Source organism: Rhinopithecus roxellana, chromosome 1 (genome assembly GCF_007565055.1).
Source record: "Rhinopithecus roxellana isolate Shanxi Qingling chromosome 1, ASM756505v1, whole genome shotgun sequence".
Classification (NCBI taxonomy): domain Eukaryota; kingdom Metazoa; phylum Chordata; class Mammalia; order Primates; family Cercopithecidae; genus Rhinopithecus; species Rhinopithecus roxellana.
The window spans coordinates 161,436,833-161,450,626 of record NC_044549.1 but is presented as its reverse complement, the minus strand read 5'-3'; the positions used below and the strand labels follow the sequence as shown (position 1 = coordinate 161,450,626).

The following is a 13,794-nucleotide window of genomic DNA, read 5'->3' as shown; positions in this document are numbered from 1 at the left end:
AACCTTCAACGTTTCTAATGAGAAATCTGCTGATAATCTTACTGAGGGTCCTTTTTGTGTCACTGATCACTTATCTGTTGCTGCTTGCAAGATTCTGTCTTTGCCTGTTGAAAATTTTATTATCATGCGTCTTGATGGGGCTCTCTTTGAGTTCATTTTACATGGAATTCATTGAGCTTCTTATATGTTTATGTTCATGTCTTTGATCAAATTTTGGAGGTTTTCAGCCATTATTTTTTCAAATTTTTTTTCTCTCTATTCTCTTCTGATACTCCCACAATGAGTAGATTTGTTCACTTGATGATGTCTCACATATCCCTTAGGCTCTGCTCACTAATTCTTTTGCCTGCTCAAATATGCTTATTGAAATTCACACTAGTGAATTTTTTATTTCAGTTACCATACTTCCTAATTCCAGAATTTCTTTTTAGCTTCTTTTTAGGTTTCCTGTCTCTTTACTGATATTTCCATTTTGTTCATACATTATTTTCATGAATTTATACACATCTTAACTTCTTAGAGCATCTTTAAGACAGGTTTTTTTTTTTTTTTTTTTGAGACGGAGTCTCGCTCTGTTGCCCAGGCTGGAGTGCAGTGGCTGGATCTCAGCTCACTGCAAGCTCCGCCTCCTGGGTTCACGCCATTCTCCTGCCTCAGCCTCCCAAGTAGCTGGGACTACAGGCGCCCGCCACCTCACCCAGCTAGTTTTTTGTATTTTTTAGTAGAGACGAGGTTTCACCATGTTAGCCAGGATGGTCTCGATCTCCTAACCTCGTGATCCACCCGTCTCAGCCTCCCAAAGTGCTGGGATTACAGGCTTGAGCCACCGCACCCAGCCAAGACAGGTATTTTAAAGTCTTTGTCTAGTATATCTGCCATCAGATCTTTTTCAAGGGCAGTTTCTGTTTATTTTTCCTTTGAGTATGCTGTACTGTCCTGGTTCTTCATATGCCTTGTGATTTTTTTGTCGAAAACTGAATATTTGAATCTAATAATGTGGTTACATTGCAGATCAGATGCTCTCAATACCCCAGAGATTGTTGGCTTTTGTTATTTTTGCTTGTTGTTTCTGGTTTTGATTGTTGCAGGCTTTCTCTATGCCAAGAAGATCAGCCTCAGCCTGAGGTATAAACTTAAAAGTCTTCTCAGATCCTTTCTGAGCCTGTGTCTTTTTCTGGGCATCCATTGTCACTTTCTAACTCTCCATGTATATGCAGTTGTTTTTGAATATCCTGGTCTGTAATGTCTGGCTCCCAACAAGGAAAAAGAGAAAAATGTAATAGGGCTTAAATGTAATTAAGCCCCTGGAAGTTACTTTAGCTAGAGGAGGAAGGGCTTGTAATAGTGAGGAAAGGTGCAACAATAATGGCTGCCTGCCTCTTTGTACCTCTGTTATTAGAAGTAGCAGTGACTAGGACTTGGAAAGGGTCTTTAGAAGAAAAAAAAAAAAAGCAGCAGTCAACAGTACACAGATCCTCAGTATTCACAGAATAAGTTTCTTTTTTCATGCCCTGATTCCCACAAGCTCTGTGCAAGCTGCTCCAGCGACAAGTGCACAGCTGCCTGCCAAGGGAATGGGGCTAGTGGTGAGGGATGGGTAGTTGCTACTGTACTGAGAGCCGAAATTTATAGAAATTAGCCACACTTTACCATCCAAAACTTTCCCTAGAAGTTCTAAGCCTTCAGTAGACTAGAGTTCCAAAATAGTTACATCAGACAGATCCTGTTGTCTGGGTGAGGAGACAGAGTCCTGGTGCTTTCTAATCTACCATCTTCCCAGAATCTCTCAATAATATCTTACAGCTAAAGGATCCATTTCAGAATCACACATTGCGTTTAATCATCACGTCTCCATCAGTGTTCTCCTCCAGTGTTCAGTCTTTCCTTAGCTCTCATGACCATGACACTTTTGAGGTTATTTTGTAGCATTTCTCTGAATGTAGTTTTGTCTGATGTTTTCTCATGATTAGCATCAGGTTATACATTCTCGGCATCAGTATTGCAGAAGCGATGGTGCATTCTTTTCATTGCACCCTTTCTAGTAACACATGGTTTCACTGTGCTCCGTCACTGGTGATGTTAACTTTGATCTCTTGATTATGGTGGGGCTTACCAGACTTCCTTACTGTGAAGTTACTTTTTCTCTTTGTAATTAATAAGTGTTTTATCAGGAGACACTAATATTTTTAAACAGGTTACATATTCTGTTCATTGTTAAACTTGAATTCATTTATTTAGGAAATTTTTTATTTTCTATTCCAGAAAATTTATTTGGGAAAATTGACATACATATTTGTAACAGTATAGACTCATCGTTTCCCATTATAACTATCATTATTTATTTATTTTGAAGCTCAAATTGCCCTTGATTTGACCAACAGGATTCCATTCAAGCCGGCTTTTGTTGTTCTTTTGACATGTTCCTATCCTTGCATTCTGGTACTGTTGTACTATCCCTGCTTCAGTCCTGGAATCAATCATTTCTCCAAGGATCCATCGTTCCTATTAAGGAAAGATGGTTTTTACAGGCTAAGATCTGGACTCTAGATGTACTCACTGTTAGTGGGATGTCATTGCTCCCTAGACCTCTCAGTGGGCAGAGCTAGGGAATGTGTGTGTGTTTAGAGATTTACATTTCTGTTTCCATATCTATCAAAAACCATGTTTTTACACCAGTAGTTCCAATTCCATTCTCGCACCAAGGAAATTCTAATTTCCAGATTGATAACCCACTTTTCTGACAGTGAGAGACCTAGCTTACGTTGTCTTTAATATATTTACTGATTTGATCAGTCCTTTATACGCAACCATTTTTTCTGCTACCAATTTTTCTGCTGTCTCTGCTACTACCTCCTTACTTGCACAGATCGACTCCTCATCCTGCTAGGCTTTGCCATTCCATCCTCACTCAAAACCATGAATGCCCTTCTTACTTCACTTTGGCTCCAACAGCTTACACCTGATTACCACTCTATGTGGACGCCCTTCCTACCTATCTGGTCTTAAAGCTGATACATTCATCAGTGGATACCCTTCTTATAGTTTGTTTGGGAATCTATCCTAATGCCTGGTCATTTACGATTTTGGTAACTTTTTAAAAATTATCCTTTGCATTTCTTTGATTACTTTTACCATCTTCTCACGTCAAGAGACAATATATCGGCCAGCTGCGATGCCTTACACCTGTCATCCCAACACTTTGGGAGGCCGAGGCAGGTGAATCACCCGAGGTGAGGAGTTCGAGACTAGCCTGGCCAATATGGTGAAACCCCATTTCTAACAAAAATTAGCCGGGTGTGGTGGCGCATGCCTGTAATTCCTGCTACTTGGGAGGCTGAGGCACGAGAATGGCTTGAACCTTGGAGATGGAGGTTGCTGTGAGCCAAGATCACACCACTGCACTCCAGCCTGTGTGACAGAGCAAGACTCTGTCTCAGAAAAAAAGAAAAAAAAAGAGAGAGACAACATATCAAAAATATCATCAAGCCAGAATTATGACAAGTTTGTCAGGATCACTCCCTTATCCCCTAATTATCTTCTAATTTACTAAAGATCATATATTTTATATTTGTTAAAGGAGAAAAAAAGAAAAAAAAAAGAGACAACATATCAAAAATATCATCAAGCCAGAATTATGACAGTTTGTCAGGATCACTCCCTTATTCCCTAATTATCTTCTCATTTACTAAAGATCATATATTTTATATTTGTTAAAGGAAGACTTTTTGGAAATCTGAATTGGGTATAGTGTTTTTGAACTTGAGAACACTATTTCATCATAGTCTAATGTGTGATTTACTTCTGAAACATAGGCAGCCATTTTATGTTGAGTAAACATTCTTTGAAGATGGATAAGCCCTCAGCTAAACTACAGTAGTACAAAGAAAAGAAAAAAGAAAAAAACTACAGCAGCAGTAGTCCCATGCTTTGTATGGCAGTTGTTTTCATTTATTGTCTATTTTCATTTTTAATGTTGAGATGAAGAAGACCCTGTTTGACATTATTTTATTATGAACATTGTTAACATTATTCTTTTTTAAATTGTTCTCTATTTCTGTTCTGATTTTTCTTTTATTCTCCTCCCCCATGCAGTTTCTCCTCCTTTTTTTATTTTTAAAATCTAAAATTTGGCAAAGGATAATTTTGTTCAAGTTAGAATTTCTATAAAAGGAAATTATTTGAATATCTGATACGTCTGTCACCCAGTGTTTCTGCCCACATTACAATCAGGCACACACATATATCAAAGTTAACGAGTCCAGAAAAAGCCACTGATAACCTTTGTTAAGCTTACTAGGAGCTATAATGTTCTAGAATACTTCCTCTGGTGAGGATAGTGCAGTTATTCAGGAAAGATTCATATAAAAGTTTGCCAAGCTGAAAGACTATTTCGTACTTCTTGAGCACTGCCACAAAAATATTATCAGAATTGTAATTGTTTCAATATTTGTCAGAAGGACATAGGAGAATTAATATTAATGAGCTTACTGTATTCTAGGCCCAAGTGCTCGCCATGACCCTAGGAGGCAGATGCTGTTTTCCCATTTTACTGATAATAAAACTGCACCTCGGCAGTAATTAGGAAACTGCTCCAATCACAGAGTATAAGAGGCAGAGATTTAATGAGACTACAAAGCCTATGTTCTTTTCACTTGGCCATGGTGCTGCTCTCTGTCAGAAGAGGAAAAATTCAGCACCTTTGGATTATCTCATTAGTATGATACAGATAATTCAGTTTTATAGCAATCTAGGTGCTTTCTCTGGAAGAAATTATTTTTCTGCTAGTCATCTGTCCAGATCATTATATATCAGGTCATTTCTAATTATCTGCTAGAGTAATTACAAAGCTTACTTTCATGGAAAAGAGAACTGACTACCTGTGAAAAGCATTTTCTTGTGAATCCCATTCATCCAGCTGAAATAAAAGACACTCTTAGAATGATCCTTTAACATCTTCCAAAATCTGTTAACTTACAACTTTCCGGAAGTGATTTTTTGTGGGTTTATAGAGATACATTCATCCTGCTGCAGTAGTTCTTGTTAAAACCAACAATAGTGATATATTGGTCTGCAGCATGCTCTATGGTTGTTGCATTCCAGAGAGAAATCAGTCTATGGCACAAGCCCAGGGCACTACCTGCTGAAATCCCTCAAGGGCTGAATTTATCATGTATTTGATCATCAAAAAATTTTAAGAGGAAGTCTGGTATTTTGTGACGTTCAAATGTGAATTCTTAGATTTAATTGTTATTCGTACAAAAATGATTTAAAGCACTGTCTGATAACTTGTTTAAAAATAAGCAGTGACTTTTCATGGTTATAAAATCAATAAGTTTGTAATTGTGCTTTTAAAAAGAAGGCAAAAACAAATAAAAACTCCTTGGTAACCGCTGGGCCTAACTCAATGCTAAAATTTTAAAGAGAACTATATTAAGAATCTATTCTGCCTTTTCTATCAAATTGTATTTCAGGGTAATCAGAATAGGTCTAGTTGATAAAGTTATTCTCTACAGAAGAATTCTACCCCATGGAAGGAGTGGTATGATTAGATAATCACCATTTTTAACTTGTATTAAAATAAGTGATTCAACAACAATCAGTGACCAAAACCATTGATAGTCTGCGCATGGTGGCTCGTGCCTATAATCCCAACACTTTGGGAGGCCAGTAGATCACTTGAGCCCAGGAATTCCAGACTGGCCTGGACAACATGGTGAGACCCCTTCTCTACAAAAAACACAAAAATTAGCTGGGTGTGTAGGTACACACCTGTAGTTCCACCTACTCAGGAGGCTAAGTTGGGAGGATCAATTGAGCCTGGGAGGTGGAGACTGCAATAAGCCATGATCACGCCACTATACTCCAGCCTTGGCGACAAAGTGAAACCCTGTCTCAGAAAAAAAGGGGGTGATTTATGGAGAAGTTTACAATAGTGGGATTAGATTGTCACTACCTAAATCCAGTGGTGGTTTTTATCATCACTAAAAACCATTAAAGCCTCCTAGCATGAAACCATAGAAATACATACTGAGGTACATAAAGAGGAAATGACATATATGGGATTTGCTAGAAATACTTCAGATAAAAGGGAAGGGAGGACAAAGATGATGTAAGAATGGTAAAATCTTAAAAACTGTTAAATCTGGGTGATGGGTGTATAAGGGTTCATTATACTGGTCTCACTTTTGTGTATTTTTATTGCACGAAGTTTTACGATAGCACCAGTGTTTTGAGAATGACAAAATTGAAAAGAAAATTACTTAAGTCTTTTTTTCTTTGTCTTTTTTACCACAAACATAATGGTTATATCTGTGTTTCATCATATAAAGTTGTTATCCCCATACTTGTGAGAATCACCCTATTAAGTTACAAAAGTAATATCATGTCCTTTTGACAGATCTTTCCCTAGACCATTCTGACCTAGTTGCAGAGTTGTTGAAGGAGCTGTCTAACCATAATGAGCGTGTAGAAGAAAGAAAAATCGCCCTCTATGAACTTATGAAACTGACACAGGAAGAATCTTTTAGTGTTTGGGATGAACACTTCAAAACAATATTGCTTTTGTTGCTTGAAACTCTTGGAGATAAAGAGGTAAATGGCAAAATGTGTAAACAGTAGCCTGTCCTTTCTGTCTCTTTTAGATTGCCTGTTAATCCAGTGCTACACGGATTTAGAAATTGGAAGCATGAGTCTCTTCTGCTGCTTCTTTCTGCATGAACTTTTCACTATGAAGTACTTTTTCTTCTAAACCAAGTAGCTCAACAGTTTTGAACAATTAACAGGAAAAATGAAAGGTTGCAGGCAGAATTCTTATAGAAAAGTACATGTTACTTGTTTTACATATTTAGATTAGTTGTTCAGGAGCAACTATTTATTTATTTATTTATTGAGAAGTAATCTCATTCTCAAGCCCAGGCTAGAATGCAGTGGTGTGCTCTCAGCTCACTGCAACCTCCGCCTCGCAGGCTCCAGCGATGCTCCTGCCTCAGCCTCCTGAGTAGCTGGGATTATAGGCACATGCCACCACCCCTGTCTAATTTTGTATTTTTGGTAGAGATGGGGTTTCACCATGTTGGCCAGGCTGGTCTCGAATTCCTGACCTTAAGTGATCCACCTGCTTCAGCCTTCCAAAGAGCTGGGATTACTGGCATGAGCCACCGTGCCCAGCTCCAAAACTCCTTTTTATAGTCTGAATGTAGTTGTTGATTTCTTGCAAATACAGTAAGTGTAATATAAATTTTCAACTAGAGATAAGAAAACTTAATTATGTAGTAGTATAACGCATACTTTATGCAGTTGTCTGCAACTCCTCCCCCATTATTAAGACCCTTAAGTTATAAAAATTGAAAATGTTAAAGATTATCTACAACCCAAAATATTAAAAACATTTAAATGTTTCTTCTTAGCCTACAATCAGGGCTTTGGCATTAAAGGTTTTAAGAGAAATCCTAAGGCATCAACCAGCAAGATTTAAAAACTATGCAGAATTGACTGTCATGAAAACATTGGAAGCACATAAAGATCCTCATAAGGAGGTAAGTTACCTGGAGGTTAAATTATTATTTCATTGTTTTATTTCATGAAACATGTAAACATTGTGTAAAATGTAGCCTTATTAATGATTTTCTTGAACATTTGCCTTGACATTCAGGGTAATACCTGATCAAGAAGCAAGCATATTTTTTTCTATTAAATGAATTAAACAGTGATATCATGGCCTTTCACCTAAAATAGGCCAGCTCTAGGAAATAATTTATTTAATTTCGTTTTCTCCTTCACTTTGAGTTTTCTACTTAGAGTCTAGCAATCTTGTTTTCACTTTTCATTTAGCAGTAAGAATTTGATTTTTTAAAATAACTAATGAAGATAAGAAATCATGGTTTTGGGGGGGTTGTTTGTTTGTTTGTTGAGTCAGGGTCTCACTCTGTCCCCCAGGCTGGAGTGCAGTGGTGTGATCACAGCTCACTGCAGCCTCAACCTCCTGGTTCCAGCGATCCTCCCACCTCAACTTCCTGAGTAGCTGGGACTGCAGGCATGCACCAGCACACCTGGCTAATTTTTGGTATTTTTTTGTAGAGATGAAGTTTCACCATGTTGCCCAAGCAGGTCGTTGTTATTTTTAAGTGATAAATTGCCTAGAGAAACTATATATCTGCTACAAGTTTATTCACCAAAGTGGTGAGGACAGCTTTCATGGAAGAGTTCCGTGAACCTGTTTCATAGTACTTGGTAGTCATGATATCTCTCTCCCCTTCTTCACCAGTGACGTTGATTAGATAGCTATGAGGATTTGTATTATAATCTCAGAAAGAATTAGAAGAAAAAGTTCAAATAGGGACTACATTTTTTTTTATTTCAATAGATTTTTGAGGAACAGGTGGTGTTTGCTTATATGAATTTAGTGGTGATTTCTGAGATTTTGGTGCATCCATCACCTGTGCAGTGTACACTGTACCCAGTGTGTAGTCTTTTATCCCTCATCCCACTCCCACTCTTTCCCCCAAGTCCCCAGAGTCCATTGTATCATTTTATACCTTTGCACCCTTGTAGCCTAGCTCCCATTTATGAATGAGAACATGTGATGTTTGGTTTTCCATTCCTGAGTTACTTCACTTAGAATAAAGGTCACCAATTCCATCCAGGTTGCTGCGAATGCCATTATTTCATTTATTTCTATGGCTGAGTAGTATTCCATGGTGTGTGTGTGTGTATACACATACAAAATTTCTTCATTCATTCATTGATGGGCATTTGGGCTATTTCCATATTTTTGCAATTGCAAATTGTGCTGCTATAAACACCTGTGTGCAAGTACCTTTTTCATATCATGACTTTTTTTTTCTAAGTAGATATCCAGTAGTGGAATTGCTGGATCAAATGGTAGTTCTACTTTTAGTTCTGTAAGGACTATATATCTAAGAGAAAGCAACTGAGAAATAGCATTAGGTATCTCTGGTAGAACCAAGACAGAAGCAAAAGACAGATCAAAAAAGGAAGGTTAAAATAGAAACAAGATAAAATGAATCACAGCCAAATGCAAGAGCTAAAGCTATAAACCTCTTCGAAGAAAGCAGAAGTATAAATCTTTGTTACTTTGGATTAGGCAGTGATTTCATAATATAACTAAAAGCAGAAGCAACCAGCAACAACAAAAAAGATAATTTGGACTTCTTCAAAATTAAATACTTTTGTGGTTTATTAGCTTAGTGGTCAGCTAGAGGTAACACTTTTAAAACAAATTTGGCCGGGCATGATGGCTTACGCCTGTAATTCCAACACTTTGGGAGGCCGAGGCAGGTGGATCACTTGAGGTCAGGAGTTCAAGACCAGCCTGGCCAATGTGACAAAACCCCATCTCCCCTAAAAATACAAAAATTAGCCAGCTGTCATGGTGGATACATGTAATCCTATCTATTTGGAAGGCTGAGGCAGGAGAATTGCTTGAACCTGGGAGGCGGAGGCTGCAGTAAGCCGAGATCATGCCGCTGCATTCCAGTCTGGGTGACAGAGCAAGACTTGTCTCAAAAATAAAAATAAAATAAATTTAAAAATCAAAATATTTTCTGTCCTTCAAAGAACATTATCCTGAAAGTGAAAAGATAACTCATAGGATGGGAGAAAAATTTTGCAGACATGTATCTGATAAGGTACTAATATCCATAATATATATTCTTACAACACAGCAATGAAAAGATGGCCCAATTTTTTAAATGGACAAAGGATCTGAATAAACATTTCTCCAAAGATACACAAATGGCAATAAGCATATGAAAAGATGGTCAACATCATTAGTCATTAGGAAAATGTAACCAAAGCCACAGTGAGAGATCACTTAACACCCAAAGAGAAATACAGACAATATGTTGGTGAGGATGCAGGGAAATTGAAACTCTTGGGGTAATTACTTTTTTAAAAGATTTGACTGTGACTCTTCTAGAAGAGTGAATCATAACTTTTAAATATATCTGGATTTTCGCAGGGGTTTTGGGTTTTCTTTGTTTTGAGACCGAGTCTTGCTCTGTCACCCAGGCTGGAGTGCAGTGGCACGATCTCAGCCCACTGCAACCTTTGCCTCCTGGGTTCAACCGGTTCTCCTGCCTCAGCCTCCCAAATAACTGGGATTACAGGTGTGCACCAACACGCCCAGCTAATTTTTGTGTAGAAACGGGGTTTTGCTGTGTTTACCAGGCTGGTCTCAAACTCCTGGCCTCAAGTGATCTGCCCGGCTCGGCCTCCCAGAGTGCTGGGATTACAGACTTGAGCCACCTTGCCCAGCCCAGTTTTGTTTTCTGTTTCTGATTTTGTTTTATTTCATCAGTGTTCAGTAGTGGTACACCTAGGGCATTTCACCGAAAGTTTAAAAACGATGTCTCGTATTTGTAGTTATTTACCTTTTGACCCAAATAAGGCCTGTAGCATCCCTACAAAATAAAAAATTGACACTCTTAAGGTATTAAAGCTGAAATTGGCCCTGGGTCTTCTAACGTGCAGTGTATTTTCTTTTTTTGTTTTTGCTTTTGTTTGTTTGTTTGTGTTTAGACGGAGTCTCACTCTGTCGCCCTGGCTGGAGTGCAGTGGCATGATCTTGGCTCACTGCAATCTCCGCCTCCCCGGGTTCAAGCGATTCTCCTACCTCAGCCTCCCAAGTAGCTGGGATTACAGGTGCGTGCCACCACACCCGGCGAATTTTTTGTATTTTTAGTGGAGATGGGGTTTCACCATGTTAGCCAGGATGGTCTCGATCTCCTGACCTCGTGATCTGCCTGCCTCGGCCTCCCAAAGTGCTGGGATTATAGGCGTGAGCCACCGCGCCTGGCCTTTTTTTTTTTTTTTTTTAGTGTGTTTCTCACTGTACCTTTCTAAGCCTTTTTCACCTATTGAGATCGTAAGTGAGACACTGCCAAAGTAGCATCAAAAGCAGTTATTTTTACATGATCTTAAGACTATCTTTAGAGATTACTCTAATAAGAAGATAGACGGCCATTTCTTGTCATCATCACAAAACCAGTGTTGTACCCTCCCCAAAGCTCAATACAGAAGAAAGAAAATCATTATGAAAACAAGGAGGAATAGTATGCTAACTTTTGACAACACATTAATCATACAATTTTTATTTTATTAATGTGATACAAAGGGCTCAAGCACTCCTAGAGATGAGAGTACTGATAATGAGCAGGGCTTCAGCGTGGCTTATGCAGGGGACTCCAGTCACATTGTAGTCTTAAGTAAATAGAGCCTCCTCACCCTAACACAACTAGACCACAATTTGATTTAAAAACTACTTTAAGGCCGCGTGGCAACTCACACTTGTAATCCCAGCACTTTGGGAGGCCGAGGCAGGAGGATTGCTGGAGCTCTGGAGTTTAACATCACCCTGGGCAACATAGCAAGACCTCGTCTCTACTAAAAAAAAAAATTAACCGGGCATGGTGGTGCATGCCTATAGTTCCAACTACTCAGAAGACTGAGGTGGGAGTCTCACTTGAGCCTGGGAGTTTGAGGCTACAGTGATTGATGATCAAGCCACTGCACTCCTGCCTGGGTGACAGAGCAAGACCGTGTCTATTTAAAAAAAAAAAAAAAAAAAAAAAAACTTCTTTAGCCAACAGCGAGAAAGAACGCAAGAAGGGAAAATAGTGTAATAAAGCCCATTTATCCATCATCTAGCTTCAGCTGTTACTGACATTTTGCCAGTCCTTTTTATCTGTAATCTGCACCCTCACTTTTCATGTTTGTTTACTGTAGCATTTTCAAAGCAAATTCCAAATATTGTATTAAATACTTCATGAAGTTTATACTTCCAGGACATAGTATAATATTTTAAAGATTACTTTCTGGCTTACTTTCCTGTTTTTTTTAGGTGGTGCGATCTGCCGAGGAAGCGGCATCAGTGTTGGCCACTTCAATTAGTCCAGAGCAGTGCATCAAAGTGCTTTGTCCTATCATCCAAACTGCAGACTACCCGATTAATCTGGCTGCAATCAAAATGCAAACAAAAGTGATAGAAAGAGTGTCCAAGGAAACCCTTAACCTCCTTTTGCCAGAGATTATGCCAGGTCTGATACAGGTAAGCAACAAAGCTTTGAGAGGAGTGAGCCATGATACATTGGGGGTTCCGTTATTTTAGGTACTTTCCAGGCATCATTGTTGGCATGATCAAGCATTCCTCCTGTTTGTCTGCAATATTCAGGACAAAGACTTTTTCATAACTAGCCGGGGGTTATAGATGTGGGTGTGGTAAAATTTACATAACATATAATTAACCATTTTTAAGTGTACAATTTAGGGGCATTAAATACATTCACAATGTTATGCAACCATCACTACTATCCACATACAGAAATTTTTCATCATCCGAAACCGAAACTCTGTACCCATTAAGCAATAACCCCACTCCTTTCTCCCTCCATTCCCCCCCAGCACCTGGTAACCTCTATTCTATTTTCTGCTAGATTCCTTTTAAGTGTAATAATACAATATTTGTCCTTTTAAGTCTGGCTTATTTTACTTAGCATAATGTTTTCAGGGTTCATCCATGTTGTAGCTTGTATTAGAATTTCATTCCTTTTTATGAATGAATAATACACCATTTATGTATATGCCACAAATTATTAATCTGTTCATCTATTGATAAATATTTGGATTATTTCCTTTTTATTGACAAATATTATAGTGAATTTCCTTGTAATATCTTCATGCACTTATGTATATACATCTAGAAACAGAATTTCTAGGTGTTACCAGATTTCACTCCAAAGTGGTTATACTAATTTACAGTCGTTGATGTAATGTGTTTCTCTTTAGCTACATAAACCCAATCATAGAAACATTTGAACAAAAATGAGACGTGTTTTATAACATGCTTTAACTTAGCCATACATTGTGAACTCTTTCCATCCAATAAATAATATTTTGCAATGTGATTTTATGGCTAATATTACATAGTATGTATATTAAGAACCCTCCTAAAGAGAACTAGTCATTATACATCTATAGTATTGTATTTTAAATTCTATTCTAAGCTTAATATTACCAAATTGGGAGGTCCTAACATAAGATCCAAATCTCTTTGTGCCTTAATACTAAGAACAGAGTATAGGCTGGGTACAGTGGCTCACACCTGTAATCCCAGCACTTTGGGAGGCCAAGGCGGGCGGATCACCTGAGGTCGGGAGTTCAAGACCAGCCTGACCAACATGGAGAAACCCTGTCTCTACTAAATATACAAAATTAGCCAGGTGTGTTGGCACATGCCTGTAATCCCAGCTACTCGGGAGACTGAGGCAGGAGAATCGCTTGAACCCAAGAGGTGGAGGTTGCAGTGAGCCAAGATCGTGCTACTGCACTCCAGCCTGGGCAACAGAGCAAGACTCTGTCTCAAAAAAAAAAAAAAAAAAAAAAAAAGAATATTTATAATATGTATGTGTCATATATATAATGGGTACTGAATCCATGTTTGCTGGATAAGTAACTTAAAGAGTGTTAGGATACTAGCAAAGAGCCATTATGGCTTTAAGTTCTTAGAAATTTCTTATTTCCTCTGATGATAGGTTGGTGCAGGATTTTATTGCATACACGATTATTGGGAAAAGGCATCTTACCTATCAGAAAAGCAAAAGAACGCTAATGAACATAAATATTAGCATTTTAACTCTTTGCCATAGACTATTAAAATTAAGATGTGTAGGTATTAGGACCAGAGCAATGAAAGGCAAGAAGGCAATGGCAATATACTTTTTGAATGCCTTCAGATTTTCTCACCAGAAAATTACCTCACTGAGCAACTAGAATTGC

The 13,794-nt window shown here is 38.2% G+C and overlaps 1 protein-coding gene across 11 annotated transcripts in view; it reads left to right on the top strand.

Annotated features, from left to right (window-relative positions):
* Positions 1–13,794, top strand: part of CLASP2 (cytoplasmic linker associated protein 2) — a 221,610-nt gene that overhangs the window by 193,567 nt on the left and 14,249 nt on the right. For all 11 annotated transcript variants that reach the window (XM_030932912.1, XM_030932911.1, XM_030932899.1 and 8 more), the window contains 3 exons: positions 6,398–6,591; positions 7,407–7,535; positions 11,861–12,067. In XM_030932912.1, the coding sequence (XP_030788772.1) occupies positions 6,398–6,591; positions 7,407–7,535; positions 11,861–12,067 (530 nt within the window). The remainder of the gene's footprint in view (positions 1–6,397; positions 6,592–7,406; positions 7,536–11,860; positions 12,068–13,794) is intronic.